The 26401-nt window shown below is 56.4% G+C and overlaps 9 protein-coding genes across 9 annotated transcripts; 3 read left to right on the forward strand and 6 right to left on the reverse strand.

The window, feature by feature from the left end:
* Positions 1-459: 459 nt before the first annotated feature.
* On the reverse strand, positions 460-1017 carry N7473_010615 (uncharacterized protein; the record flags this gene model as incomplete). Its single annotated transcript, XM_057156554.1, has 1 exon — positions 460-1017. One exon carries the CDS (start codon positions 1015-1017, stop codon positions 460-462), a length of 558 nt encoding a protein of 185 aa, XP_057005209.1.
* A 451-nt stretch (positions 1018-1468) lies between these two features.
* Positions 1469-4028, reverse strand: N7473_010616 (putative succinyl-CoA synthetase subunit alpha; the record flags this gene model as incomplete). Its single annotated transcript, XM_057156555.1, has 9 exons — positions 1469-1634; positions 1701-1993; positions 2048-2079; positions 2130-2731; positions 2783-2993; positions 3050-3432; positions 3488-3631; positions 3699-3820; positions 3875-4028. 9 exons carry the CDS (start codon positions 4026-4028, stop codon positions 1548-1550), a joined length of 2028 nt encoding a protein of 675 aa, XP_057005210.1. The 3' UTR covers positions 1469-1547.
* A 906-nt stretch (positions 4029-4934) lies between these two features.
* N7473_010617 (uncharacterized protein) lies at positions 4935-5898 on the forward strand (the record flags this gene model as incomplete). The annotated part of the gene is made up of 2 exons (XM_057156556.1): positions 4935-4953; positions 5693-5898. 2 exons carry the CDS (start codon positions 4935-4937, stop codon positions 5896-5898), a joined length of 225 nt encoding a protein of 74 aa, XP_057005211.1.
* Positions 5899-6366: 468 nt separating this feature from the next.
* On the reverse strand, positions 6367-8319 carry N7473_010618 (C6 transcription factor; the record flags this gene model as incomplete). Its single annotated transcript, XM_057156557.1, has 5 exons — positions 6367-6598; positions 6667-7412; positions 7472-8063; positions 8118-8215; positions 8266-8319. The coding sequence occupies 5 exons, from the start codon at positions 8317-8319 to the stop codon at positions 6367-6369; spliced, it is 1722 nt and encodes a 573-aa protein (XP_057005212.1).
* A 2507-nt stretch (positions 8320-10826) lies between these two features.
* N7473_010619 (FAD-binding oxidoreductase) lies at positions 10827-12444 on the reverse strand (the record flags this gene model as incomplete). Its single annotated transcript, XM_057156558.1, has 3 exons — positions 10827-11748; positions 11796-12091; positions 12163-12444. The coding sequence occupies 3 exons, from the start codon at positions 12442-12444 to the stop codon at positions 10827-10829; spliced, it is 1500 nt and encodes a 499-aa protein (XP_057005213.1).
* A 655-nt stretch (positions 12445-13099) lies between these two features.
* N7473_010620 (Cytochrome P450 monooxygenase TRI13) lies at positions 13100-14868 on the forward strand (the record flags this gene model as incomplete). The annotated part of the gene is made up of 2 exons (XM_057156559.1): positions 13100-14098; positions 14161-14868. 2 exons carry the CDS (start codon positions 13100-13102, stop codon positions 14866-14868), a joined length of 1707 nt encoding a protein of 568 aa, XP_057005214.1.
* A 102-nt stretch (positions 14869-14970) lies between these two features.
* N7473_010621 (oxidoreductase DltE) lies at positions 14971-15865 on the reverse strand (the record flags this gene model as incomplete). The annotated part of the gene is made up of 2 exons (XM_057156560.1): positions 14971-15624; positions 15692-15865. The coding sequence occupies 2 exons, from the start codon at positions 15863-15865 to the stop codon at positions 14971-14973; spliced, it is 828 nt and encodes a 275-aa protein (XP_057005215.1).
* A 256-nt stretch (positions 15866-16121) lies between these two features.
* N7473_010622 (O-methyltransferase sol2) lies at positions 16122-17546 on the reverse strand (the record flags this gene model as incomplete). The annotated part of the gene is made up of 2 exons (XM_057156561.1): positions 16122-16601; positions 16671-17546. The coding sequence occupies 2 exons, from the start codon at positions 17544-17546 to the stop codon at positions 16122-16124; spliced, it is 1356 nt and encodes a 451-aa protein (XP_057005216.1).
* A 365-nt stretch (positions 17547-17911) lies between these two features.
* Positions 17912-26015, forward strand: N7473_010623 (polyketide synthase 5; the record flags this gene model as incomplete). Its single annotated transcript, XM_057156562.1, has 5 exons — positions 17912-17954; positions 18017-18488; positions 18572-21129; positions 21197-22509; positions 22611-26015. 5 exons carry the CDS (start codon positions 17912-17914, stop codon positions 26013-26015), a joined length of 7791 nt encoding a protein of 2596 aa, XP_057005217.1.
* Positions 26016-26401: the final 386 nt, after the last annotated feature.

Below are 26401 nucleotides of genomic sequence, written 5' to 3' on the forward strand. Positions count from 1 at the left end.
AGAACAGTCGTCGCGTCGAGTTTGCACTTGTTTTGTTTACGAGGATACGAATTTTACAAAAACCACCGCTTGACCGGTGTTTTACATATCTCCCCTACTACTACCAAATCTTGAATTTGAATGGTATAATTGGTATAGATCGATTTGCCTGGAAGGAGGCTTCCACTCCATCCGCAACGGTAACTTGATTCAACCATTTCCAACCGTTTCCATTATACTTGGATATATCGAATGGAAAGAGCAGCACCAAAAGGCTCGATCAACTAGCTTCAACGAAGCTGAGCCATGAAACAAAGAACTGCAAAGGACCAACGATCCACAAAGCCCACTGAGACTACCGGCTCAGTCGCCATGTAAGAACAACGCACAAGCACACATTTATACAAGTGAATATATAGAGACAAGCTCAGCGAAAAGGTAGCGACCAGATACCCCAGCCAAAGCAAGAAAGAATAGCCTCTAATCAGTCCAAACCGAAGCCTTAGCCCGCTCCTCCTCCTCCCTCGTCTTAGCCAACTCCTCCCGCTCCCGATTCCTCCGCCGAATCTCCTGCTCCTTCACAGACCGATCATAAGCCCTCTGCTCCTCCGTCCGCTTCGGCGCCCGAATCCCCAACGCGCCCGCAATCAACCTCTCCGCCACGGCAGTCTGCTTCTCAGGCCTCCGGGCCGGATCCTTCTGCCCCGCAGCGGGGGACGCAGAGCCCGCACAGCCAGGCCACGGGTACGACGTCTGTGGGGAGATAGGCGTGGGCGGAGGATCTAGCGGTCCTTCTGCGCTGATTGTAGGCGAGAGGACGGATGGGGAGGCCAGGTTTGACTTGGTGGCTGCCTCGTCGTCGCTGGATAGGTTGGCTTCGTCTTCCCAGGAGTCTGCGACGGGCTTTTTGGAGGGCTTGGATGTTTTCGGGGCGGAGGTTTTGCTGGGGATTGGTCGTGGTATATCCTGGACTGGTCCTTTCTTGCCAATGGCCAGATCGCGGAGTGTGGATTGGAGCTCGGCGCTTGGATCAGACATGGCACGTGAGGGGGGCGGCGTTTGGGTCGGGTTGGTTGAGCTTCGAGGGGGAGACCCGGAGGGGGCGTATATAGCAGGTAGGTGTATATGTATAAGATAAGGAGGTTGTTAAATAGGGTTGAGTATGGAAACTCTGCGGAGGCGAGAGTCTTAAAGTCAAAGACCGGAAGCAATGGCGTCAGAGATGGAGGGGGTTTAGCGTATCCTTGGTCGATCGTGGAGAAGCGGACGGGGCTAGACCAACCCGGGAATCAAGGGCGGCGGCCTCGGGCGGGGGGACGTTCACATGGCACTGCTTATGCGTTGTATTCCCATTAAATATAGGTTGAGATTTGCAAGATCGCATGATTCAAGATGTATAGGCATGAGCTTGACCAACTGGGATTGAATTAGTAGCCGAATGACGTAGAAACCGTGTCAGAATATACTGTAGATCGTCTTGCAAGTGGGATATAGCCAGATATATATACATCATTTCTTCATCATGGAGCTGAGATTTAGGTACAATCCATGCCTCTATACAGTGCTGTCTATCCGCTCTCAGCCAGAGAAATCACCTTTTTGGCCGCATCTTCAAATCCGTCAAATGCATGTAGAGGGAGCCCACTTTCGGCAATCTACCAGGTAATCCTCATTAGTTCGCCAGTACGACAACGAAACCACAAACACGTAGATGGACTCACCATTTTCTGACCAAGTTCCTCGTTAGTCCCGCGCAACCGCACCACAACAGGCACTTGCATGTCCAGATCCCGGAATGCCATGATGATACCCTCCGCGATCATGTCGCAGCGTGTCAAGCCGCCGAAGATATTGACAAAGACAGCCTTGACGCGTGGATCAGAGCAGATAATCCGGAAGGATGACTTGACGGTCTCGGATGTGGCTTTACCACCGGTATCAAGGAAGTTGGCGCAGTGTCCGCCGTGGATGGTGAGAGCATCGACTGTGTTCATGGCAAGTCCGGCGCCGTTCACTGGTAGGAAGGGTCAGTGGTTCAGAAGGGAAGCTGGAGGTAAATGGTACATACCTAGTGTGCCGATGCTGCCTTCACCTTGTAGTCTGTTGATTATCAGCATGTTTCTCAGATGCCGTAGGTAGTATGATCGTACGTGATGTAGACAATTCCGTCCTTCTCAGCCTCGACCTCCTCGGGAACCTCCTCCGCCTTGTTTCGCAAACTGTGGATTTCTTCCTGACGCTCGGAGCTGCGGTATGCGGCATCATCGAATCCAAAGTGGGCACCGTGGACTTCCAGATTGCCCTCAGTAGATAGTCCGAGGCGAGTCTCCAAGACAAAGGCCTCTTTCTCCTTGAAGATCTCCCACAACGCCTGAACCAGACTAGCCAGATTGTCTTGGGCTGAAGCGGGAAGACCCAAGTGTGACGCCACTTCGGGAATAACCGAGTCGTTTCCAAAATGGGCCAGATCGTAGCTGAATGGGAACCTGCGAGACTGAGCTGGTTCAAACTCGGTACCTGGAGATGCCACGATGCAGGGGGACAAAGCGGTTCTATCCACGGAGATGGAGACGGATCCGTCCGAGCTTGAGGCCGTTTCGTTGACGGCAATCGACTTCTGCTTCAGGATTTCGAGTGCCTGGAACTGCTTGATATGGAGGCTGCGCTTCTGCTGGACAGCCGGCCGTGAGATTGGAGTAACACGTCTGATTGTATGGAACCCACGCTTCTGCGAGCCTGCACCAGAGATAGGCTGCATGATGTCAGCTAAAGCTAGGGGAAGGTGCTTGCTGTTTGAACTCACGCTCGTGCCTGGTCGAGTGACTCTGTTGCCCAGCAGGGACTTCATGCCCTCACCAAACTTCTCAGGATGGTTGACCATGACAGCTCCTGCCCGTTCTAAGGCCTGGTATTTGGTCTGAGCATCAGGTTCACCAGGTGCAGCCCAAGCCCCCGCGTGTCCCATGATCCGTCCCGGTGGTGCCTCCAGGCCACCAACAAGAGCCATGATGGGCCTGTTTAAAGTTAGTACAATACCCACAACCCACACCGTGGCAAGAAACAGAAATACTTGGGATCCGCAGTTCTCCGTCTATAATCCTTGATCCACTCAGCCGCATCCATCTCCGCTGAACCTCCAATCTCACCAACAAGAATGATACCCTCAGTATCTGCATCGTGCTCAAAGATCTTCAGCGCGTCAACAAAGTTGGTACCAGCCAACACATCACCACCCATGCTGATGCACAGACTCTGCCCGAGACCAGCTCGTGTTGTCGACGCAACAGTCTCGTAGCTCAGGGTCCCCGACTTGGCCACAATGCCGACATTACCGGGCGCAAAGCACGGCAGGGGCTGGAAGCCGATACGACACTTACCGATGGCGGAGATAATACCGGGGCAGTTGGCACCGACAAGTCGGGTTTTGGATTGGGTTTGGAGCAAAGAGTGAATCTAGATGGACAGTTAGAACTCGCGTTTGTTAACAGGACGTAGTAGATGTGCTTACCCGGAGAATGTCATGGATGGGAACGTGTTCGGCCACAGCCACCACGAGAGGAATCTCCGCCTCGATAGCCTCTTCAATAGCCTGGGCAGTCTGGTTTCCTGGCACGTAGATAGCAGAAGCATCAGGTTTTGCCTTTTCCTGGGCCTGATACACCCGAAATTCAGATTAGTATGCAAGACTTCAGACCGAGTCTGGCTGATCTCCCGCGTACCACTCTAACCGAAGGGAACACCGGGAGTCCCAGGTGCTCTCCCTCCACGCCAGGCTTGACGCCGCCCACAATCTTGGTACCCCATTCCAAAGATTCCTTGACGTTGGCAGTCGCCTGTCGTCCTGTAGAGAAGCTTTAGCCATGGTTCCGACCCGAACGACACCACATAAACGTACCAGTAAATCCTTGGAACAAGACACGCGTATGAGCTCCAATCTTCAGATTTTGTAGAGTATCTGCATAGCTCGCAGCGAATGGCGAGCTGGAGAAGCGTCTGGTCCAGCGCACCCCCATGTTGGGGGCGCGTCTTGGCAAAGTGTGCAGAGCCATGGGGGATAACCGGCAACAATTTGAGCGAGACATGAATGGCTATACAACTGGGACGACCAATTTTGTGTCTGAAGAGCCTCTTATATGCCACCCTACTACTCGTACGAGAAATGATGCCTACTCAAGATGTTCGGACGACTCCATTTAAGACGGCTACTTCCTGCAAGTCGGCTATCCGGTCTCGGCGCTTCCCCACAGTCGCCAAGGCATTCAGGGCATCGCGCCTGAAAAGTCAGGCACCAATATAAAAATAGGATCTATAGACATTGCTTGTTTTAACTTCATCCTCATGTATCAACCATGGATTTAAAAATAGATCTTCTGCTTCTCATTATAGCCAAATTTACAGAAAAGCTTGCAGTTGTAGAGGAAACTCGATAATATTGTTCTAAAGTCTGGATGGGGGAGTCGAATTGCTGGTCTGGGGATGCAGACAAAAGGGAAGGAGCAAGTCACAATAAACCTGGGAAAGAACGCACTTTCCTAGGGAAATCCGCACTAGCATTGGCAAGTTCCCGAATAGGCTTAGTAGCTCGCTTTCCACCCATGGGGAAAAATATAAATACTTCCTCTCCTACCCCAGATTTCGCCTTCTTCCTTCTTCCAACTCTCCAACTTCTCTCCTCCTCCACCTTTCATCCCATCTACCTCCATCTATCCTTGGGAATTTTATCTTCCATCCCATCCTCAATCATCTCATCCTATCTACCTTCATCCATTGGGACTTCTCTTCCATCATCATGTTATCCAACTTTGGTCTTCCTACATCAGGTCATCACATCTTATCTACTCTACCACACCTGACACGTACAAAACATATCATTGTTGACATGACGCGTCTATCAAAATGACCTTGGAGACCTTGACCTTATCATAACACAACATGACTTGACCTTCCATCCCAACATGGACTTGCTTCATCAAGGTATGATACATCTTCACTTATCCCATCATATGATATCAACATCTAACATCCTTGACATATCCTTAGTATACATCATCTCACATCTTTCCATCTCACATCTTTCCATCTCACATCTTTCCATCTCACATCTTTCCATCTCACATCTTTCCATCTCACATCTTTCCATCTCACATCTTTCCATCTCACATCTTTCCATCTCACATCTTTCCATCTCACATCTTTCCATCTCACATCTTTCCATCTCACATCTTTCCATCTCACATCTTTCCATCTCACATCTTTCCATCTCACATCTTTCCATCTCACATCTTTTCATCAAACCATCTTTCCATCGAACCATCTTTGCATCATACATCCTTCCATCACACATCAATCAGCATACATATTTCCATCATATCAGTTCTTTCCCACACTGGGTCATCACTCTACATCAAGCCCATTCAATACCTGAAAGACCTTTATTCACTTGGGTCTTCACACTTACCTCCCACTCTGACACCTTATCACACATCCTAACTGCGATGACTTCGAGGCCAAGTATGTGGATCGCTGATACTACTCTTTGATATCCATCACTGACATTCATAACAGATCACAATATACTTCACTACATCTGATCAAAACAAACATCCATCATATCTGATCACAACAAACATTCATATCTGATCAGAACAAACATCCATATCTGATCACAACAAACTTGATCCACATCAGCCAAAACATCTTCCTTCCACATCAGATCACTGGAACAGACTTCATTCTCATTCGATCACTACATACTTCTTCCATCCTGTTCTTCACAACTCATCCACTCGGAAGATTGAAGATTGCCTAGAAGTCTCGCAACCTTCCTCGACCCTCGACCCCCCGAACCAAAGCGGTGTGGAGGGACAAGCCGCTGGTGAGAACGCTCAGGGTGAAGAAGCACCGAGCAAACTCGGGTGACAACGTCGCGAGGAAGCACCAGCCTGTCGCAACTACAAAACAACAACAACCACAAAAAAAAACAACAACACAAGAAACAATCAAACATCAGAACAACAACAAAGAAAAAGAATGAAGGAGAGAGGGAGCATCGTGTCAGCATTGATTTGGACTTTGGCATTTTCGGGTTTCTGGCTGGTGACTTTGATGGAGTTGGAGCTACATGGGCTTCTACATAGAACTACACTTTCTTCCTTGACTATCATTCTTTCCAGTAAAATGATACAGGTCTTCAATCATCTACAATTTCTTTTCACCTTAAAGTAGGGTAAATTGGTCTCTTGCAGTGTTGGGGGCAGTCTTGCGAAGAAGGTCCAAAATCAAGTACGAAGTTCAGATAAGCATACGATGATAGCAGAGACAGCGTAATCTTGCACTTAGTTTGAGGTATCTCGGTCACAAGAATTTGACATTGAAATCTTGTACAAATTATCTATTTTCTTCATGTCCACCATTGACAGAGGTAACCAAGCTTCGTATAAGTGCCTCAGAGACGGCAAACGGTGGAAAGCCACCCCCGTCGGCATCTCGAAGGTTAACAAATATCCCATGAACTTTTTCCAAAAGCCGAAGATCCTCATGAACCGGATATCCGAAATTATTCATAGTGATGCGCTGGTATAATGCAAAGACGGCAGTGAAAATAAACTGCGCGTAGATCCTATAAGATAAAACAGTAGTGACGTGTTAGCAAGAAGTTCTGGTATAACTTGTAATCGAGGAACAAACCAAAATGTTTCTTTCATAACAAGATGATAGATTCGGCATATGTATAAGAGTGTCGATCGACAAGCTTGATAACAAAGCTCTATACTGGAAGAGGGTGGTGACAAGTTCCTCATAGCTGAGCCGCTGCCGCTGATACACGCTCCATGAATCTTGGATAGACAATGATAATATTCCAAGTGTGTGTTTACACCCCGTAGACTCAGATCGTGAAGTAACGAGTCCGGCACATCGCCCTTTGCGTATATGTCTGGCTGGCAGACGGCTGGAAATTGAGACTTTAACTCGCCTAGTTCCTCGTCCAGTTGGCGGATTAAATGGAGGCGTGTGCTTTCGGGCAGCCTTAGACTTGAAGACGAATATAATAGACGGTAGATTTTGGATTTGAGCACGGCGAGACGGAGATCTGTGGGGTATAGGAGTTCTTGTAGGGATAGTGGGGAGTGAAAGAATTGGTGATCGGATTTGATGGAGACGTAGGTGGCCGGCAGATCTAGATCGCAGTCGGCGTCGTTGATGATTGGTGGCTGGCATCTTCGGAGAGACATTTCCTTGTCGATCGCATAAACGACCCAGAATAGAGCGCGGAGATGATGATGAAGTCGGACTTGCTCGGGGTCAAGGGACGCCTGGCTATTAAGGTGCATTGGATTGGTGAGGTTGCCTTTGAGATTATAAAGGATTCGTACGGCCAGGGACATTAAAAGCTCTGCAGTCTGTGGCTGGCCTTGAGGAGCTAGATCTAACGCCTAGAATCAGTCAGAGAGTCCATCATGTTACAGTACGCTTAGTAGTATGGTTAACCTACAAGAATCATCAGGGCTTCTAATACCCGGATGTTGGTATGCTCCATGACCAGCTGAGGCAGCATTGAAAGTACAGCTTGCATGTAAGCACAAGAGTCTGCCTCAGAAAACGCAGGCTCATGACGACGGAGTCGAGTGATAAATGCCGTGAGAGCAGTTAAACATGCCTGGGACGCAGAATCGAGCTCTGTATCCAGTATGCGTTTCAACGCCACTGTATCCACCATCGGAAAGATTGCATAGAGCTTATTGTTTTCAAAATATTCGAGCGACTGCTGCATCATCAGGCGAGAAGGCCATTTCGGCGTGATCACTTTAGCCGGCGTCTGTGGTGAATCGAGCGACTGTTTCAGTCCGCAAGAAAAGGCGTCAAAATCAAAGAGCGAATCCAACCGCTTATCGGGGTCAACCCCTGGTGTGCAAAATTGAAGATGCCATCGAAATGCATCTATCGTGGTCTCAAACCCACATGGATCGAAGAGACTGATTGGAGTCGGTGCAGGCGTGGAATATTGAGAGCGATGCTGCCCGTCCCGTTCCAGGCGCAGAGCTTCTTTTAATTGTTTGATTTGAGCCTTGGCTTCTTCTAGCTGTCTATTTTAATGATTAGCAGATTGAACAATAAGGTATATAGTATGATAAACTAACTCGCGGGGGCTTTTGCGTTGAGGCAATGGAGAGAATACGCAAGCCACGCCAGCCAACCGACAATTTTCACAGGCAGGCTTCGCCCTATCGCAGCGGATCTATCCACGATCGGTCAGCGTCCTGTCCCCCAGATAGGCGGGGGCCCGACCTTTCGATGCCGGCACAGGTTACAGGCGCTCTTGGGGGCGTCTGTGCCACTCATTGGGGCGATATTCCATCGGCTTCGGCTTAGGCTTAGGGGGGTACCGCAAGAAGTCTTAGCCAGTCGACGGAGGCTGTCCATCGGGTACCAGCTCAGCGTGGTCCAAAAAAGTTTAGCGTGGCCCAAAAGATTCTTGACTAATTTTGGGGAAATTGCTAGGGACACCATGCGTTTTGCTAGCCGCACCACGAATTATGTAATAATGGCATCACATAATCAATTTTGCCAAGAATCATTACCATACATTACCGCAGCAACTGCATTACTTACCACTATAGCAACTGCATTCTATCAACTACTACTATATAAGAGCTTCTCTTTCACTTCGTTCTTCATCTGATTCTTCATCTGATTCCTCATCTGATTCCTCATCTGATTCCTCATCTGATTCCTCATCTGATTATGGAGCTACCAATTGAACAAGTCTTTGAGACCAGAGAGCAGCTACTTGCTTCTATACAGCAGTATGCCCTATCTCATGGCTATGCCATCACAGCAATCCGCTCTACCAAGGATAAAAATATCACTTTTGGTTGTGATAGAGGTGGTGTCTACCACGATCGAATCAAGGCTCCGGATGGGGCAAAACGACGGAAAACTAGTACAAAGCGAATCGGATGTCCATTTCGTCTATATAGCAAAAAGCTTGCTAATAATCAATGGCATATTGAGGTCAGTGTAAGGATATACTCTATAAGTCAGGATAGAGGCCTGTCAATCAGGTAGGAGAAACGGGGCCAAGTCAATAGTGTGAGATAGTCAAAGACTGTTTCTTGAGGATCGTAAACCCTCTTCAACATGGGTCAATTTATATACAGTCTCATCGCTCAAACAGGAAGGAGATGTATCCTTGGTAGAAGGATGGGAGCGGGGTCTTGTGTAACCTCTGTCAAGGATGTTCCCTACAGGAGTTCGTATCCGTACTGATGACGAAGCCCCACCGAACCTCCACAGAAAGCCTGCCGGCTTATCAGGTCCGGGAAGCCCGAGGCACCAATACTTGGGAATAACCTCATGCTAGGGTATATCATGTCGACATGAGTGGGTGCATAAGCCCATGCTATCGAACTTGACAGAATGCGACGGAACGTCCACGTGACGATGATCTTCAACGATTGACATCAACAACTTGCACACATGACGAAAGAGCTTCAACACTCTATTTCTTCTGATTTCTATGAGATTCTAGTCTGACGTATTGCCTTGATTTCATGAAGTTATAAATATTGCCTGTTTTCCATAGCTAGTTGAATCAAGTTTAATGATTGTGATGAAGTTGGAGCATTCTTCTATCATAAGTTAACTTCCGATTCTGAGCCGAATCGTACGACGACCTGATCTGACCTATACGATTCTTCGCCAATCGTATACTGATTTGACCAACCGTGCACACTCGCTTGCTTGTGCACGCCGAAGGATTTATGCTGACCCTGTAAATCCGACATATCATAACAGAGAGGGAGAGTTCCAACAAAAGGAATCGACTAAACTAAATGGAAAAGAGTGTTACCGATAGTATGCACTCAAAGGATATTCTGGCAACGGTTCCCCTACTACAATTCGTACGAATACTAGGTATAGACGACATTAGCTACCTACTAAAGGATTCAGGTAATAATTAGTAAGGTCTACTAGTAACTAACTAGTTAACTAAGCTTCGTGATCTCCCCTTACTAAGGGGGTATATTAACCCTAATAGGCTACTCCTGTGAAGGGCTGAAGCAAGACTTGATTCAATCTAACTAGGCCAACATGCTGTTTACAAAAAGCTTAAGGAGGGGAAGTTAATCCCGCGCGTTCTCCCCGTCAACATACTGAGGTCCCGTGATACACGTGACCAACATCGGGCACTGGCCCGTGACAACTCCTCTCTATATATAATCGTAGGAGATCGTTCTAGAGATCTCCAAGATCCAGTCTCGTTCCAATACCACTGCTTCCTTTGCATCTTCTTTTCCTTACCTAGTTGACAGACCCCCTGTCCTGTATCACAGCCCTTTACACTACGCTTATCTAAAGCAACACTTTTGTATAGCGATCACTAGCTATTTCTATTAAGATTAAGCACTAGGATTTTCAATATCCGAAGGACCTTAGTTATACGAGGAGCTTAGGGGTATTTCAACCCCCCTAAGCGCCCCTATTGCATATCAATCAATCAGTCACTTTCTTTCAATTCAATCTAATCCCCCCTTTTGATTCCGTTACTCCGATAGCCCTCCAAGTACTCCGTAGCTGTCACCTTGTTGATAAAAGCTATTGACCCCAATAACCGTTCTGATGAAGACGAGAAACCACTATCTAGTATATCGAGGTACGTTGAGACCAACTCACAATAAGAACCAGCACATATCACCAGGGTGGCTGGGAGAGGAGAAAGTGGGAACGGAAGTTGTCTGACAGCGTCATGAAGTGCTGCATCCCGATGCCCGACAGCTCCCGTCGTCCTGTCGTCCACACCGTACGCGCCGGATCCACCGTCTGGCGCCCCCACCAGCCAACCCTAATTAATGCGCCTCGCTGGGAACGATGGGGTTGTAGTAGCGGAAGCGGTTCGCCGGGTCATACTTGCGCTTGAGGGCCTTGAGCCGCTGGAGTCGCCACGGCTCGTGGCCATACATTTGCTGCAGCGGCTCAAACCCATTGGCATAGTTGACGTACGCGTTGGGCAATCGGCCCGGCTGGCCCTCATTCCACTGGTCGCGCACTTCGCCCGCCCACTCCCAGACGGCGCGCTCAATGGACGCATTATTGGGGGGGATGATGGTCTGGAAGAGCATGAGGTGGTGATCCGCGCGGAAGGGGTAGGCTGAGTCGTTGGGATTCTGGGCGTCGACGGCCTCGGTCGAGTACCCTTCATGCAAAATCACGGCGCCGGGGACGAGCTCCGGGTGCTCTTGGACGCGTCGGGTGAAACCGTCGAAGATGAGGCGCTCAGCGGTCAGGTTGTAGACCTGGAGACCGGCGGTGGCCGTGATGCGGACGTTGTTGTCGCCGCAGATAAACGCATCCACGTCAGTCTGCTGGGCGACGGAGATCTCGGGGTAGGGCACATCGCCCGACTCGTCGTAGACGGCCTCGATCGCGTTAAAGGGGGCCAGGTACTTCTCCGCCACCTCGGCAGACCCCCGGTAGGCGAATGTCCAGAAAATGACTGGTTCGTCGGTGGCAACGGTGGTGTTCATCAGGAAGTTGCCAAAGTTGATCGTCATGTCTACTGGCGTCGTCCCGTTGCCCTGCAGCTCGTTGAGCGCGGCGAAGATGGCCTCGAGATGCTCCCCGCGCCACAGGTAGTTGTGGTAGTGCCAGGTGTCCGGTCCCCGGGGGAAGATGTTCATCTCAAAGCTCGTGACGATCCCAAAATTGTGGCCAGCGCCTCGCATCGCCCAGAGGAGGTCACTGTGGCTGGTGGCGTTGACCCGGACGAGCCTTCCGTCGCCGAGCACGACGTTGAGCTGCCGAAAGTTGTCACTCACCATGCCGTATAGGCCCTCGTGGCGGCCGTGGCCGCCCCGAGCCCGGCGCCCAGGAGACCGACGCAATCGCAGGAACCCGTCGTGGTCACGTAGCCATGGTCCCAGAGGTAGCTCTGAACGTCCCCGTCTTTGGCACCGCCACCGAACCAGGCTGATTTACCGTCCGGCTGGATGGCAATGTCGCGGAAATTGGCCATGTTGATCTGGATGCCGTTGAAGGAGCCGAGGCTCTGGGTGTCGCCATGACCGCCGTTGATAGCTAAGAACTCGATGCTGTTGTCGTTGCAATATCGGACCTAGGGTTCTCATCAGTTCTAGCCCTGGTCCACTTCCCGAACCTGCCCCGGGGTCCGGAGACACGACTCACGATGATGGAAACGTCGCGTTCCTGGCCGGGTTCAATGACGACCTGGATATGGGGCACGGCAAAGGTGTTCCACCGCTCCGTGGCATTGGTATACCGATCATCGCTAGGGCCAAAGATGGACGTCGTGGCGGAGAGATGCCGTCCCAGCTCCCGCTGCACCTGGGCGGCACTCAGTCGGGCGCGGGTGACGGGGGCCGGCTGCAAGTCTCGGGGGATGCTGGACGTCCCTGCTAGGGACGCTATTAGGGGAAGGAGGGTTGCAAGGATCCCGAAGCGGCCCATGGTGGCTGCCGGGGGAGGTGAATGAACCTGGACGAAAACAGGCGAAATCTGCAAGCTGATCGTGCCGTGGAGTTGGGGCTCCCATCCCGTTCCACGACCTAGATATAGCTCTGACGTCCGGCTTTTCGGACATTTCTGACATTTGGGGGCCGTAGGTCTTCGGCACAGATGAAAGAAATCCCTCAGCATTGATTATTCCCAGCTCTCTCGTCGCTCTCCATCTTGTTAGTCCGTTCCTGGCGGTTTTGACGATGTGGTCGACAGCCTTGATCGTATTCTTCCCGAACCTTCGTCGAAGGCGCCCGCCAACATTAGCGGCTGAGAAGAGCCACGTTGATGGCAGGGATGAGGTGCACCGGTTGGTTCATGAAGGCCAGGTTCCTGGACCGTCAGATCGTGTCTCGCTGCGGTGCTGATGCCCAAGCTGCCATCATCCAGAAAGGTGGCGCCGACGGGCGTCCGGCCGGGCGTCGGGCGTCGGCTGAACCACGACGGCCATTGGGATACGGCGGACCATCACTCGCTTCGGCTCCAACGGGACTTGATTCTTCTTGATGTTCGCAGCGTGGCTCCATCGTTGTCCCGTGAATCCAGTCATCGACAGCATCAGCAGTGTCCGTATTGCCCCATGAACGTCTCTTTCTCAGCCCCCAGAATGGACTACCCTCTCCCCGCGCTCGTCGCCATTCCTGCCCTCCTCCTGACCCTGCTGTACGGCCTCTATACATGGCTGCTGCCGAAGCCCATCCCGGGCATCGCCTACAACCCAGAGGCGACTCGTTCCCTGTTTGGCGACGCTGGCAGCATGCTCCGCGAGGTGCGCGCAACGGGCGAGTTTCGCGTCTGGTGCGCCAAGCAGGTCCGCAAGCTCAACGCCCCCCTCTGTCAGGTCTTTATCCGCCCCTTTGGCGCTCCCTGGATCCTGCTCGCCGACTTCCGCGAGGCGCGCGACATCCTGACGCGGCGGCGGGAGGAGTTTGACAAGTCCTCGTTCCTGTCCGACGGGATGGCCTGCATGGGCGCCTTTCACGGCATCTACCCCACGGGGCCCAAGTTCCGGTCCAACCGCCAGCTCATCCAGGATCTAATGACAACGGGCTTCTTACATGGCCACGTTGCCCCCGCCGTGTATCGCAAGGGGCTCGAGGCGTTGACGTTGTGGCGGATGAAGAGCGAGCTGGCCGAGGGACGCGCGTTCAGCGTCAAGCGGGACTTTGAGTACGTCTCGTTGGACGTCATGGTCGAGTTTGCCATGGGGGACAACTGGCAGGTGACTGCGCTGGGCCCGCAGATTGAGCTGCTGAAGGGACTCCAGAAAGCCGAGGAAGAGGGCGTCGAGGGGTCATGTCTGTTTCCCGCCGTGCCGTTGGCCGAGTTCTTGAACTCGGTCTACGAGGCCCCCGAGGTCGTCGAGAAGACGATCAATGCCCTTATGCCCCGACTCCAGACCTGGTGGTGGTCCAAACAGAGCTGGTATCGTAGGATCTTTGACGAGAAAGAACGCGTGCTCAAGGCCCAGGTGGTCATCGCTGTGCGCAACTATCACGCCGGCCACGTCCGGACCGGACTGGAGCACATGGTGGCGCGCGAGGCGGCTCGAACGGAGAAGGAGGGTCGCCAGCCTGACTTTGACAGCAGCATCATCCGCGACGAGGTGAGTCTGCAGCCCGACCCCTGTCGAGAAAACTTGAAGGAGGATTCCCACTAACCCCGTAGATCTTCGGCGACATGGTCGGAGGCCATCACACCACCAGCGGCGCCATGATGTGGGTAGCCAAGTACCTGACCGACCGGCCAGAGATCCAGAGTCGCCTGCGTGAGGTCCTCTACGCGACCTTTGCGACGGCCCGGGCCGAAGACCGGCTCTTCACGTGCGAGGAAATCCGTCTGGCCCGGCTTCCCTATCTCGATGCTGTCATCGAGGAGATGTTGCGCATCAATGCTGTTCCCGTCACCCGCGAGGCCATGTGCGACACCACCGTCCTGGGGGTGCCCATCAAAAAGGGCACCCAGGTGTTCTTCATGTCCAACGGGCCGGGCTTCCTCTCACCCTCCCTGACGGTGGACGAGGCCCAGCGCACTGAGACCTCGCGTACGGCCAAGCTTCACGCCACCTGGGACGAGAGTCGGGATCTGGCCCAATTCGAGCCTGAACGGTGGCTCGTCCGCAAGAAGGAGGGGTCCGGATGGCTGGCGGAGGACGTGGATTTCGACGGTGCGGCAGGACCGCAGTTGGTCTTTGGCCTCGGCCCTCGCAGTTGCTGGGGCCGACGCCTGGCCTATCTCGAGATGCGGATAATTATTGCGATGCTGGTGTGGAGCTTTCGCCTGCTGGCCACTCCGCCGGCGGTGTCGGGTTATGCAGGGCTGGAGGGGATTGCGCGTGTGCCGCAGCAGTGCTACCTGCGGCTGGAGAAGATCTAGTGGGAAGCCTTTTTTTTTATTTTTTTTTTTTATTTTTGGTGTTTTGGTTCAAATCACGTAGTCTGGATGATGATATTGATACGAATGAAGACACAAAATGGATTACTCCGCCATGCCCGACGCACGGAGCAGCCGCTGCCACCCATCCCGCCACACCTCTGCCCCCCGAGCCCCAAAGCCCACCCCAATCTCCTCCCGTAGCGACCCATCCGGCCCCTTCCCCGCTTGCAAGGCCCTAAAGAACTGGTCGATATACTGCTCCAGCGGCATTGGTTGGACCGCCTTGTCCGGGCCCCCTTGGAGTCGATCGGTCTGCCACCGATGCGCCGCGTTCAACTCCGTATCCACGTAGGGCGGCACCACCTCGACGATGTTCATCGCCGCACAGCCCGTCTCCTGTAGCTGGGCCCGAAGGCTCTTGGTGAACGCCGCGATACCCGCCTTGGTGGCGCAGTAGACGGGATAGAAGGCAACGGGGAAGTAGGCGAGGGAGGAGCTGGTGAGGAAGAGCGTCGTGGGCGTGCCGGCACGGGCCTGCGCGAGCAGGTGGTGGGCAAAGGCGTGGGCGACGAGAATTGGGGCTGCCAGGTTCGTCATCAACTCGGCGAGGACGTCGGCATGGTCCGGCGGGGGGTCCTGGAAGAGCTGGTAGTGGGACTGGATGCCGGCGTTGACAAAGACGGTGTCGAGGGTGGGAAAGTCGGTCAAGATGCGCTGGACTTGGGTACCCAGCGTCTCGAGATGGGTCAAATCCCACTGGTTGTCAACCAGGCACTCAGCCCATTACCTCATCGGAGAGTAGATTGAATTGGGATGAGCCTACCACGCGGTATTCCAAACCAGGCAAGTCCTCTGCAAGTTGGGCTAATTGATCCTCTTCCACCTGGCGGCCCGTAACGATGACCGTCTTGCCCAGATGGTGGAACCGCCGGGCCATGGCCTCGCCGATGCCTTTGGCGGCGCCCAGGATGAGGATCGTCCTGATTCGTTCGGACATATCTTCTGACGATGACAGTGGAATGGGAAAATGAACCTTAGGGCAAGGGAGAGAGGAAGGCCAGGGATCGGAACATTATATGGGGGGGGGGGCTACAATGCCGGGATGTAGGACGTCGGCCGAGATTTCCATCGGCCTGGGACAATCGGCCGTACATGGAGGGTCCAGGAAGGACGAATGTTATGCAGCCACACACTGGCCCTACTGACAGGAAGTAAAAGATAATTTATGCATCATCGATTTATGCAGGGCTCTATCAAGATCGCTTCAGGTACACCTCGATCAGACCCAGGGGCCCGTTGTCAAACACGTTGCGGATCTCATACCGCGCATCGGCCTCGTGGAGCAACGCCGCAAACTCGGCTCGAGTACGCTGCTTGGCGCCACAGTTGACCAGCATTACCATATCCACCTGCCGCACTGTGCGCTCCTCGTGCCGGGGCCAGACGCCGGGCTCGGGGATGATGATGTCGTTGATCAGCAGCGGCGTCTCCTCACTCGACCGTTCCAGCGCTGGGACGAACGCCCGGAAAATCCGCACGACGTCCTGGTCCGCCCAGTTGTGCGTGCATTGGCGGATCAGGAAGACCGCGGCATTTCTGACGGGCTGGGGGTCAAAGAAGCTGTGATGCGTGTAAACCACGCGGTCCTGGAGAGCTTCTGGAAGAGATTCACGGCCCTCGGCGAGCATGTCGACGTTGGAATCCTGGACGACAAAGTTTAGCCGGGGATACAGCTGTTGTGTGTTGGATCCTGTTAGCAAAACCTCAAAAGACGCTTTCAGTCACATAGACACGGGACCGACCTGTGCTAGGCTTCGCGAGATATGACCATTCCCCCCGCCGCAGTCCACCACGGTGCCCTGGCGCGCAGACCAGTCGAAGCTCTCCGTCAACAAATCGTCTAGATGGCCATCCATCTTCCGCAGCCCAGCCATCGCCTTGGCAAACCGCCGCGCCTTGGCCGGGTTTTTCTGGTAAAACTCGAAGATGCCGACCCCATGCCGCGTCACGAACGGGTTGAGGTCCTGGTGCGCCTTGTAGGGGTGGGCCTTAAGTGCAACGTTGCAGTCGGCTGCCGCTTTGAGCATCTCGTCGAGGGAGTAGTGCACGACTGCCCGCAGCTGCTCGTCCTGCCGCAAGGCCAGAGAGGTGCGGCTGTGAGAGATGATGCGTGGTTGATGCTCATCAAAGATGCGGTAGGTCATGAGCTGGCGCACGACGCGGGCGGTGCGGTCCACATCGAGGCCGGCCAGGCCGGCCAGCTCGTCCAGGGCGATGCCCCCGTCCGCCGGCACCAGCTGGAAGAAGTCAAAGTCGAGGGCAATCTGCAGCGCCCCCAGGTCGTAGCCCGTGCAGCAAAAGGCCCGGAGCCACTTGCGGGGGCCATCGATGAGCCGCAGCAGGTCCTCGAGCGAATCCTTGAGGGAGGCATGGAGACGACGGTATTCCGGCGCCTGATGGGGCGGATCTGGCGAGTCGAGGGTAAAGGTTGGGGCCACTCGGTTGCTGGCCTGGAGGTACTTGGTGATGGCCTCGGTCTGCTGGAGGATGTCCTGGGCGAGGCCCAGGAGGGAGGGGGTTGCAGTCTGATTGGCCATAGTGAGCAGGTGGGAGGCACTGGGTCTGCGTTGGTACTGGGAGAGGATCAGGCCAGGTTCGGGAACGAGCGTAGATGCCATTTAGAAGTCATGGAGGAGCATCATCCATCGTCTTGAGGGGGTGAGAGCAACATGGCGGCGGCCAAGGTTCCTCATCGGATCGGTGCCGTTGAGCCGATGTCGGGCATGACGGCGGTCATCCTGCTCGGCCGATGAGCGTCAGCGCTACCTAGCATCGGGGTCGGTCGTAACCCCTAGTCCGGACGTGAAGGATTGCAGAGAGAATGTCAGCCTGGGTAGAGACACCGTAGAATCTCTGCCCTAGAAGAGGGCATCCGTGGAGGAGGTGCGTGACGACTTCCATAAACGCAGGCAAGATCACCGTGTGCATGACATTGGATCCCTAGGTCCTCCTGCTCAGGCATCTTGCTTGGTATCGATTCAACATGACCAACTCTCAACATGAGCCCGTAGCAATTGTGGGCATGGGTAAGTCGTCCCCCACGGGAGTGGATGGACCCTATCGCTGAGTTAGGGCTGATCGTCCACAGGCTGCCGATGGCCCGGGGGCGCCCACAGCACCCCGCAGTTCTGGAAGTTCCTGCGAGATCGCGTCGATGGCTGGAAGGAATTCAACAGCCCGCGCTTCTCGACGGCCGGCTTTCACCATCCTAATGCCGATCGTCCCGGGTCCTTCTCCATGAAGGGCGCCTTCCTCGCCAGCGAGGATGCCCGGCTCTTTGACCATGCCTTCTTTGGTATGACCCCAATGGAGGTGGAGACGATGGATCCCTCCCAGCGGAAGCTCTTGGAAGTGGCCTACGAAGCCATTGAGAATGCCGGCGAGACCTGGGAGAGTGTCTCGGGCTCGCGAACGGGTGTCTTTGTGGGCAATTTCTGCCTCGATCACTGGATGATCCAGAGTCGTGACTGGGACAACCCTAGACCTTATGCCTTTACCGGCGCCGGGACCAGTATTCTGGCCAACCGGATTAGCTACATCTTCAATTTTCATGGACCAAGGTATGTCGCTTCCTACGTTGGTCCCTTCATACCCTGGGAGAAAGTCGCAGTCACAGCTTGCTCATTGCCAAACTACAATCCAGTTTAACCGTCGACACGGCCTGCTCTTCGTCCATGTATGCCCTGCATCTTGCCGTCAACGCCATCCGTGCAGGAGACTGCGACGCCGCCATCGTCGGCGCCGCCAACTGGATTGCCGACCCCGGAGTCCAGATTGCCCTCGACAAGCTCGGGGCATTGTCCGCCTCATCCCGCTGCCACACGTTTGATGCGCGCGCCGAGGGGTACGCCCGCGGCGAAGGATACGGGGCCATCTACCTCAAGAAGGCGGACCTCGCCGTGGCAGATCAGTCGCCCATCCGCGCCATGATCCGGGGCACGGCCATCAACTCGAACGGCCGGACGGGGGGCATCACGCGGCCCAGTGCCCAGGGCCAGGAGACCGTCATCCGCGACGCCTACCGCAACGCCGGGGATCTTCCCTTCCACGAGACGAGCTACTTTGAATGCCACGGGACGGGCACCTACGTCGGGGATCCCATCGAGGTGGCCGCGGTAGGACGAGTCTTTGCAGGCGAGCGGACGGCCGAGGATCCGCTGCTGGTGGGCTCGGTCAAGAGCAACATCGGCCACGGCGAGGGATCCAGCGCCCTGGCATCGGTGATGAAGGTGGTTTTGGCCCTGGAGAAGGGCGAAATTCCCCCGGTGTTCAGCCTGGAAACCAGAAACCCCAACATCAATTTCCTCGACGGCCGCATCGAGCCGGTGACGGAGGTCCGGCCATGGCCCGCAGATCGGCTTCGACGGGCCAGCATCAACTCCTTTGGATATGGGGGGGCCAATGGTCACTGCATCATCGACCATGTAAACAACGTGCTGCCCAACTACGTGGCCCCGGGCGTGTACAAGGCCGCCGCTAATGGCGATGCGAATGGTGGCCTGAATGGCAAGACGAACGGCCATGCAGACGATCATGTATATGGACTTACGAATGGGCATATAAACGGCCATACAAACGGCGATACGAATGGGCATCAGAATGGAACCTCCAGCCATCACCGCCCCATCGTGAAAAAACTCAGGAGAACCGCAGTACGCAACGCAACCACCCGACAGTACGTTCTCCTGCCGCTCTCCGCCCATAAGGAAGACTCCCTTCGATCCAACCTAGATGTGTTGGGGCCGATACTCCCCCAGCTGTCTTTGGCCGACCTGGCCTATACCCTCGGCACACGGCGCTCCAAGCTGGCCCAACGAGCCTTTTGCATCGTCGACCAAGACAACGTGGGGTCCAGTCTCGAGCTGGAGGGCCGGATCACACGAGCCCCTCTGCAACCTGCCAACGTGGCCTTCATCTTCACAGGCCAGGGGGCCCAGTGGCCTGGTATGGGAGCGGAACTGCTGCACTATCGCGTCTTTCAAACGGCCATGCGCCACCTCGATGAAGTACTCGGCACCCTGCGGCATCCGCCGTCCTGGTCCCTCGCGGATCTCCTCACGGGTACCGGGGAGGCCGCCTCCATCCACATGGCGGGTATCTCGCAAACCATCTGTACTGCCGTGCAGATTGGCCTGGTGGACCTGCTGGCCTCCTGGTCGATCTGGCCCGCGGCGGTGGCGGGCCATTCCTCGGGGGAGATCGCGGCCGCCTATGCCTCGGGCCACATCACCGCCGCCGAGGCCATCGTGGCGGCGTATCTCCGGGGTCAAGCGGTCTCTGGAAACCAGAAGAAGGGCGCCATGCTGGCCGTGGGCCTGGGAATAGACGACGTGGCCCCGTATCTCGACACCAGGGACCACGAGGTCCAGATTGCCGCCATCAACTCGCCCGGAAGCGTGACGCTCGCGGGCGACGAGACGGCCATCGACGCCATTTCCGACATGCTGACGACGGCGGGGTTCTTCAACCGGAAGCTGAACACCGGCGGCAACGCCTACCACTCCCACCATATGCGTCCCATCGGCCGGGAATACATGGATAACCTGGTGGACGGCATGGCCCATCTCCAGCAGCTGGGCCTCGTCTCTGATCCGGAAGGTCGATATCAGCCGGTGCCCTGGATTTCCTCCGTCACGCCGGGCAAAGCCCCCGGTCAGGTGGGTGATAATCTCAGCTCGTACTGGCGAGCCAACCTCGAGTCCCCTGTGCGGTTCTCCGAGGCCATTACACGTCTAGTGAGCATGGACGACCTTTCGATTGATGGCCTCGTGGAGATTGGGCCTCATCCGGCGCTGAAGAGCCCCCTCGAGCAGATCGTGAAGGCGGCCGGAAAGAAGGTCGCGTATGCGTCCACCCTCCGGCGACAAGAAGACAGCCGCCGCTCTGTCCTGCAGCTGGCGGGCACCCTGTTCACCTGGAATGCCGCGGTGGATTTAGCTGCTGTCAACGCCGTCGATGCCGTCGCTGGGGCTGGGCTCGAACATGGCTGTACGTGCCTCGAGCTGCCCCCCTACCAGTACACCTACGCGGGCCTCAACTACCACGAGAGTCGAGCCAGCAAGGAATACCGGTTGCGCCCCATCCTCCGACACGATCTGCTCGGGTCCCAGGTCGTCGGCACCACCAAACTACGGCCCCAGTGGTGCAACATCCTGCGCATCAAGGATGTGCCGTGGTTGGCAGATCATCGTCTCGCTCCAGGTACGTGATCTCTTCGAATATCCTCGGGCTCTTCCTCCCCCAGCTAACCCTATTCTCCCCCCACCAGATGCCGTCCTACCGGGTGCAGCCTACCTCGCCATGGCCGTCGAGGCCGCGACCCGCATCCATCACACGTTTCCCGATTCCCCAAGGATCACCGGCGTGTCCCTCCGCGACGTCGCCATCAAGACGGCCCTCGTCATCCCGGAGAATGACTATGGGGTCGAGGTCATGACGAGCCTGGAACTGGTCGACGTGGCCACGGCCGCGTCGCCCGCCTGGGTGACCTTTTCCATCAGCTCCATGGGGCGAGAGTCCAACGAATGGACCGAGCACAGCACCGGCCAGGTCAAGGTCGAACTCCAGGCCCCCGAAATCAGCCTTGATGCGGAGGACACGATCCCTCCAGTCGTCCGCTCGGTGGACACCCGTGCCTGGTATCAGCAGTTCCGGGCCATTGGGCTGGACTACGGGCCGGCGTTCCAGCCCCTGTCCCAGATTGGCGTCGACCCTGCTTCCAGACGCGCCGTTGCCACCATCGACCTGCACTCAACCTCCATGGCGGGCGGGGAGTCGCGGTACGCACTGCATCCGGCATCTCTGGACGGCGCGATCCAGCTGGGTCTGATTGCCTGTCATGGCGGCCGACCCAGCGAGGCACACACGGCCTTTGTGCCCGTTCGGTTCTCCCACCTGTATCTGGCCTACCACGAGACGGCGGCCCCCTCGGCCATGGCCATTGCCCGGGGGTCGCGGCAGGGCGTCCGCAGCGCCCATTTGAATGTGCGCATGCGGGGTCCAAACGGTGAGCTGTGGCTACAGATGGAGGGCCTGCGCTGCCTCGGCTACTCCAGCGAGACCAAGGCCATGGACCGGGCCTTTAGCAGCCCCTTTACGCGACTCGTCTGGAAGCCAGATCTACGCCTGCTGAGCAACGAGCAGGCACGGCGCATGTACCCACCCCCCAAGGCCAACGTGGGCAAGTCGCCACTCTGGGGGATCACCGACAAGGTGGCCCATTTCATCGTCGTCAGCATCTACGAGGCGTTTGCAACGGGTCCCGATCGTCCGCAGCCCTCCGGAGACGTGGGCCACTTCTTCGACTGGATCGTGCGCAAGACCGAGACCGACGCATCGCAGCTGATGGAGGAGGCGCGAGGGCTCGCCCGCCATGGCCGCCTGCGGTCGACCATCGACGACCTCGTCGAGCAGGCCACCGACGTGATTGAAGTCCGAATCGCCAAACTCCTGCACGACAACATGGCTGACATCCTGCACGAGCGCCGCACTGGGATCGACGTCATCCTGGGCGAGGAGCTCCTGACGCCGCTGTATCAATCGGGTCTGCTGATGACGGGCATCTATCCCCAGCTTCACCACGTTCTCGAGGGGCTGGCCCACGCCAACCCCAACCTGCGCATCCTCGAGATTGGCGGCGGGACGGGGGCGCCACCCGCGTCGCCATGGACGCTTTTGGCCAGGGCCCCAACGGCATCAAGGCGTACCGCGACTACATGTTCACCGATTACTCCCCGGGCTTCCTCTCGGCGGCGCGGGATGCCATGGCGGACCTGCACGACGTCGAGTTCTCCGTGTACGACATGGAGACGGACCCCCAGGAGCAGGGATACGAGCTGGCGACCTACGACCTCATCATTGCCTGTCAGGTCCTGCATGCCACGTCCAACATGCACCGCACCCTGACCCACTGCCAGCAGCTGCTCCGTCCGGGAGGCCGTCTGGTGCTGGTGGAAACCAATCGCCACTTCACCGTCCCTGGCGTCGTCGTGGGCACCTTTACCGGCTACTGGGCAGGCATTCCCGACGGCCGCGTCGACGCCCCCTTCCAGAGCGTCGAGGGCTGGGACGCTTCCCTGCGCCAGGCGGGCTTCTCCGGGCTGGACCTGGTGCTGGACGACTTTCCGGCGCCTAACAACACCACCTCAGTGATGGTGTCGACGGCCATGCTGCCGTCGCCCGGTGAGTCTCCTCCCCAGCCAACCGTCCAGATGCTCCATACGGACAAGGTGAACCCGTCCCTCGTGAAGCAAATATCCGAGGAGTTCGCCCAGCGTCAGATAGTCGTTCAACCTAGCCGGTTCCCCGAGGATGCGACGACCGTCACCACTGGAAGTCGGGTGGTGGCCCTGCTCGACGACGAGCACCTGTTGCTGGATCCGGCCGAGGACGATCTCCAGGCCTTCCAGCATGTCGCCCGCCATGCCGCCAGTCTCATCACCATCACGAGCTGCGGCACCGTCTCGGGACATAGCCCCGACGGCGCCTTGATTCCGGGCCTCCTGCGTGTCCTCCAGAATGAAAACCCGGCCAGCCAGTACCTGTCCGTCGACATCGATGCCGACCACTTTGCCCTGGGCGACGCGGAGGCCACCGAGCTCGCTCGCAGCATTGCGGATCTCCAGCTCCGTCTCGATCGAGAACCTGTCGTGGAAGAGGCCGAAGGGGAACCCCTGGACCGCGAGTATTCCTGGCAGGAGGGCTGCCTGTGGGTGAGTCGACATGTCCCCGACGCCGGCTTCCACGCGCACTACGGCCTCCGCAGTCACGACCGCAAGATGGAACAGCGAGCCTTGGCCGCCAGTCCTGGCCCGGTGCGAGCGGCCTTCGAGGCCCCCGGAGTGCTCAACTCGCTGTACTTTACCCCGTACACGGAGCTGCTGCAGCCCCTGGCGCCGGGGTGGATCGACGTGGCTGTGGCAGCCGTGGGGGTCAACTGGGCCGACCTCCATACCTGGACGGGCAGCATCGACCGCAACCACCTGTCGTCCGAGTACAGTGGCACCGTCACTGCTGTTGGACCCCAGGTGACGGGTGTCGAGGTCGGCGATCGTGTCTACGGGCTGGGGCCGGGCCAACTGGGCAGCTCTGCGCGGGTGCCGGCGGCCTTTGCACGCCCGGTGAGACCCGGTGATGATCTCGTACAGATGGCCACGATCCCCATGGCGTATGCCACGGCCGTCTATATCTTCGACCACGTCGCCCGGCTCCTGGGCGGCGAGGCGGTCCTGGTGCATTGCGGCGCCAAGGATGTCGCCCAGGCCTGCATTCGGCTCGCCAAGGCCAAGGGGGCCAACGTCTTTGCGCTGGTCGACACCGACGAGGAGGCCAATGTGCTCGTTCGGGATCTCGTGGTGCTGCCCAGGTCGCATGTCCTCTCGTCGTGCCGGGTGAGGGATCTCCAGCAGGCGGCGGCCCTCACGGCCAAGGGCGCCTTCGACGTGATTACCGGGACCGCGCGAGGCGAGCGTCTATCTGCCCTGATGCAGGTACTGGCGCCGCAGGGCCATCTCGTTGACGTGGCGCAGGTAGAGGTGCATACGCCCTCGACGATGGCCCTGGATATACTTCGGACCAACGCCACGTACTGCTCCGTGGACACGGCCAGCATCCTCGAGTCGGATCCCGGTCTTGGTGCTGACCTGCTGCATGCGGTCGACCGCTATTATCGTACAGGTACCATCGGTCCTCTCGCCAAGATCGAGGTCGTGGATGTGGGTCAGTCGGCGGCAGCACTGGCCACTTTCTCGACGCTGTCAGGCAAGCTGGTCGTCAGCTTTGAGAATCCCCACAGTCTCGTCCGGATGGCTCCGTCGCCACCCCAGGTGACTTTCAAGGCGGACGCGCTGTACGTGATCACCGGCGCCTTGGGCGGCCTGGGGCAGTCATTGACTCGGTGGATGGCCGATCACGGTGCAATGCATCTGGCCTTGTTGTCTCGCCGCCAGTTGGCGCAGGTACCCGGGGCCGACAGTCTCGTGGAATCACTTCGGGGGCGTGGCATCGACGTCCAGTGCATCTCGTGCAACGTCAGTAGCCGGGACGAGGTGATGCAGGTCGTTGACCAGCTATCGTCGGCCCGTCCCATCCGCGGCATCGTCCACGCCGCCGGGTCCTATCTCGACCTGACCTTTGACAAGGTCTCGCTTGCGCGGTGGAAGGACAGCATCGCCGCCAAGGTGGCCGGGACCCGGCATCTGCACGAGGCCACCCTCGCGATGCCGCTGGACTTCTTCGTCATGCCCACCTCGGCGCTGTCAGTCTATGCCTTTGCCACCCAGGGCGCCTACACGGCCGCCAACAACTTCCAGGACGCCTTTGCGCGCTTCCGGCGCCGGCAGGGTCTCCCGGCCTCGACCGTCTCATTCAGCCTGATCCACGAGGTGACCGATGTGGGGACAGACACGATGACCATCGACCTCTTCGAACGCAACAAGGCCCTCGCCGTCGGCGAGTCCGAGTTCCTGGCGCTCGCGGAGCCGGTCTTCCTCAACAACCAGACGGCCGATCCGAATGGGGACGCCCTCGCGGCGACCCAGTGGGCAGGCCAACGGGGGGATCCGCTGTCGGCGGCCAACCTGCACACTTACCTCGATCCCGCCGGTATGCTGGCCAGGAAGCGCCAGGAGATTGATCGTGCCTCGACCGGGGTCGCCCAGCCCCGTTGGTACAGCGACGGGCGCGTGGCCATCATGATGCGCGCCTTTCTCGACGCCCAGCAACACGCCGCCGACCTCCAGGGGTCGTCGCTGGACCCAGGCGCCAAGGAGACGACGGCACACCTGCGCAGTACGTTTGACACGGCGATTGCGCGCGGCGGGGAGGCCCGCGGGGAGACGGTGGCGTTTGTCCTCGGCGCCATCACGCGCGCCGTCGCGGAGATGCTGTTTGTCGATGTCGAGAGCATCGACCCGGCCAAGTCGCTGGCGGATCTGGGGGTCGACAGTCTGATTGCCGCCGAGTTGCGCAACTGGTTCCTGCAGGCGCTGGGGGTCAATATCAGCATGCTGGACCTGCTGGAGCCGACTCTGAGTATCAGCGGCAGAGCCACTGGCATCACCGACGCCGCTCTGTCATCATCTACATAGGCAATGGCCTTCCCTCGTTTGGTGCTTTCTTGTGCATGGACTGGATTGCTCCAATGTTTGTTGTATCCTGCCGCAGGCTGTTTGTTGGCCACTCATGGTCCACTGATTCGGACAACCACAGTTCTCATTAGATTGATCTCTGTTTTCTATTGTCGCATGCTTTTTTTTTTTCTTTTATATTCTTTGAATCTTTTATGTATAATGTATTGTATCAGACGCGATATCACTTCAAGAAACGAGCTGATATAGAACTAAAAGTGTGCAACTATCCACCCCAAAGCAAATGATCCGATCACCAATCGCGGCTGGTTCCCATGTATCCGGGAGAAGCTATCATTATCGTTTAATGACATGGACATTATTCGGGTTAAACCCTTGATGCTCAC

Source organism: Penicillium subrubescens (assembly GCF_028828155.1).
Source record: "Penicillium subrubescens strain IBT 31985 chromosome Unknown utg000007l_segment0_segment0, whole genome shotgun sequence".
NCBI classification, from domain to species: Eukaryota; Fungi; Ascomycota; class Eurotiomycetes; order Eurotiales; family Aspergillaceae; genus Penicillium; species Penicillium subrubescens.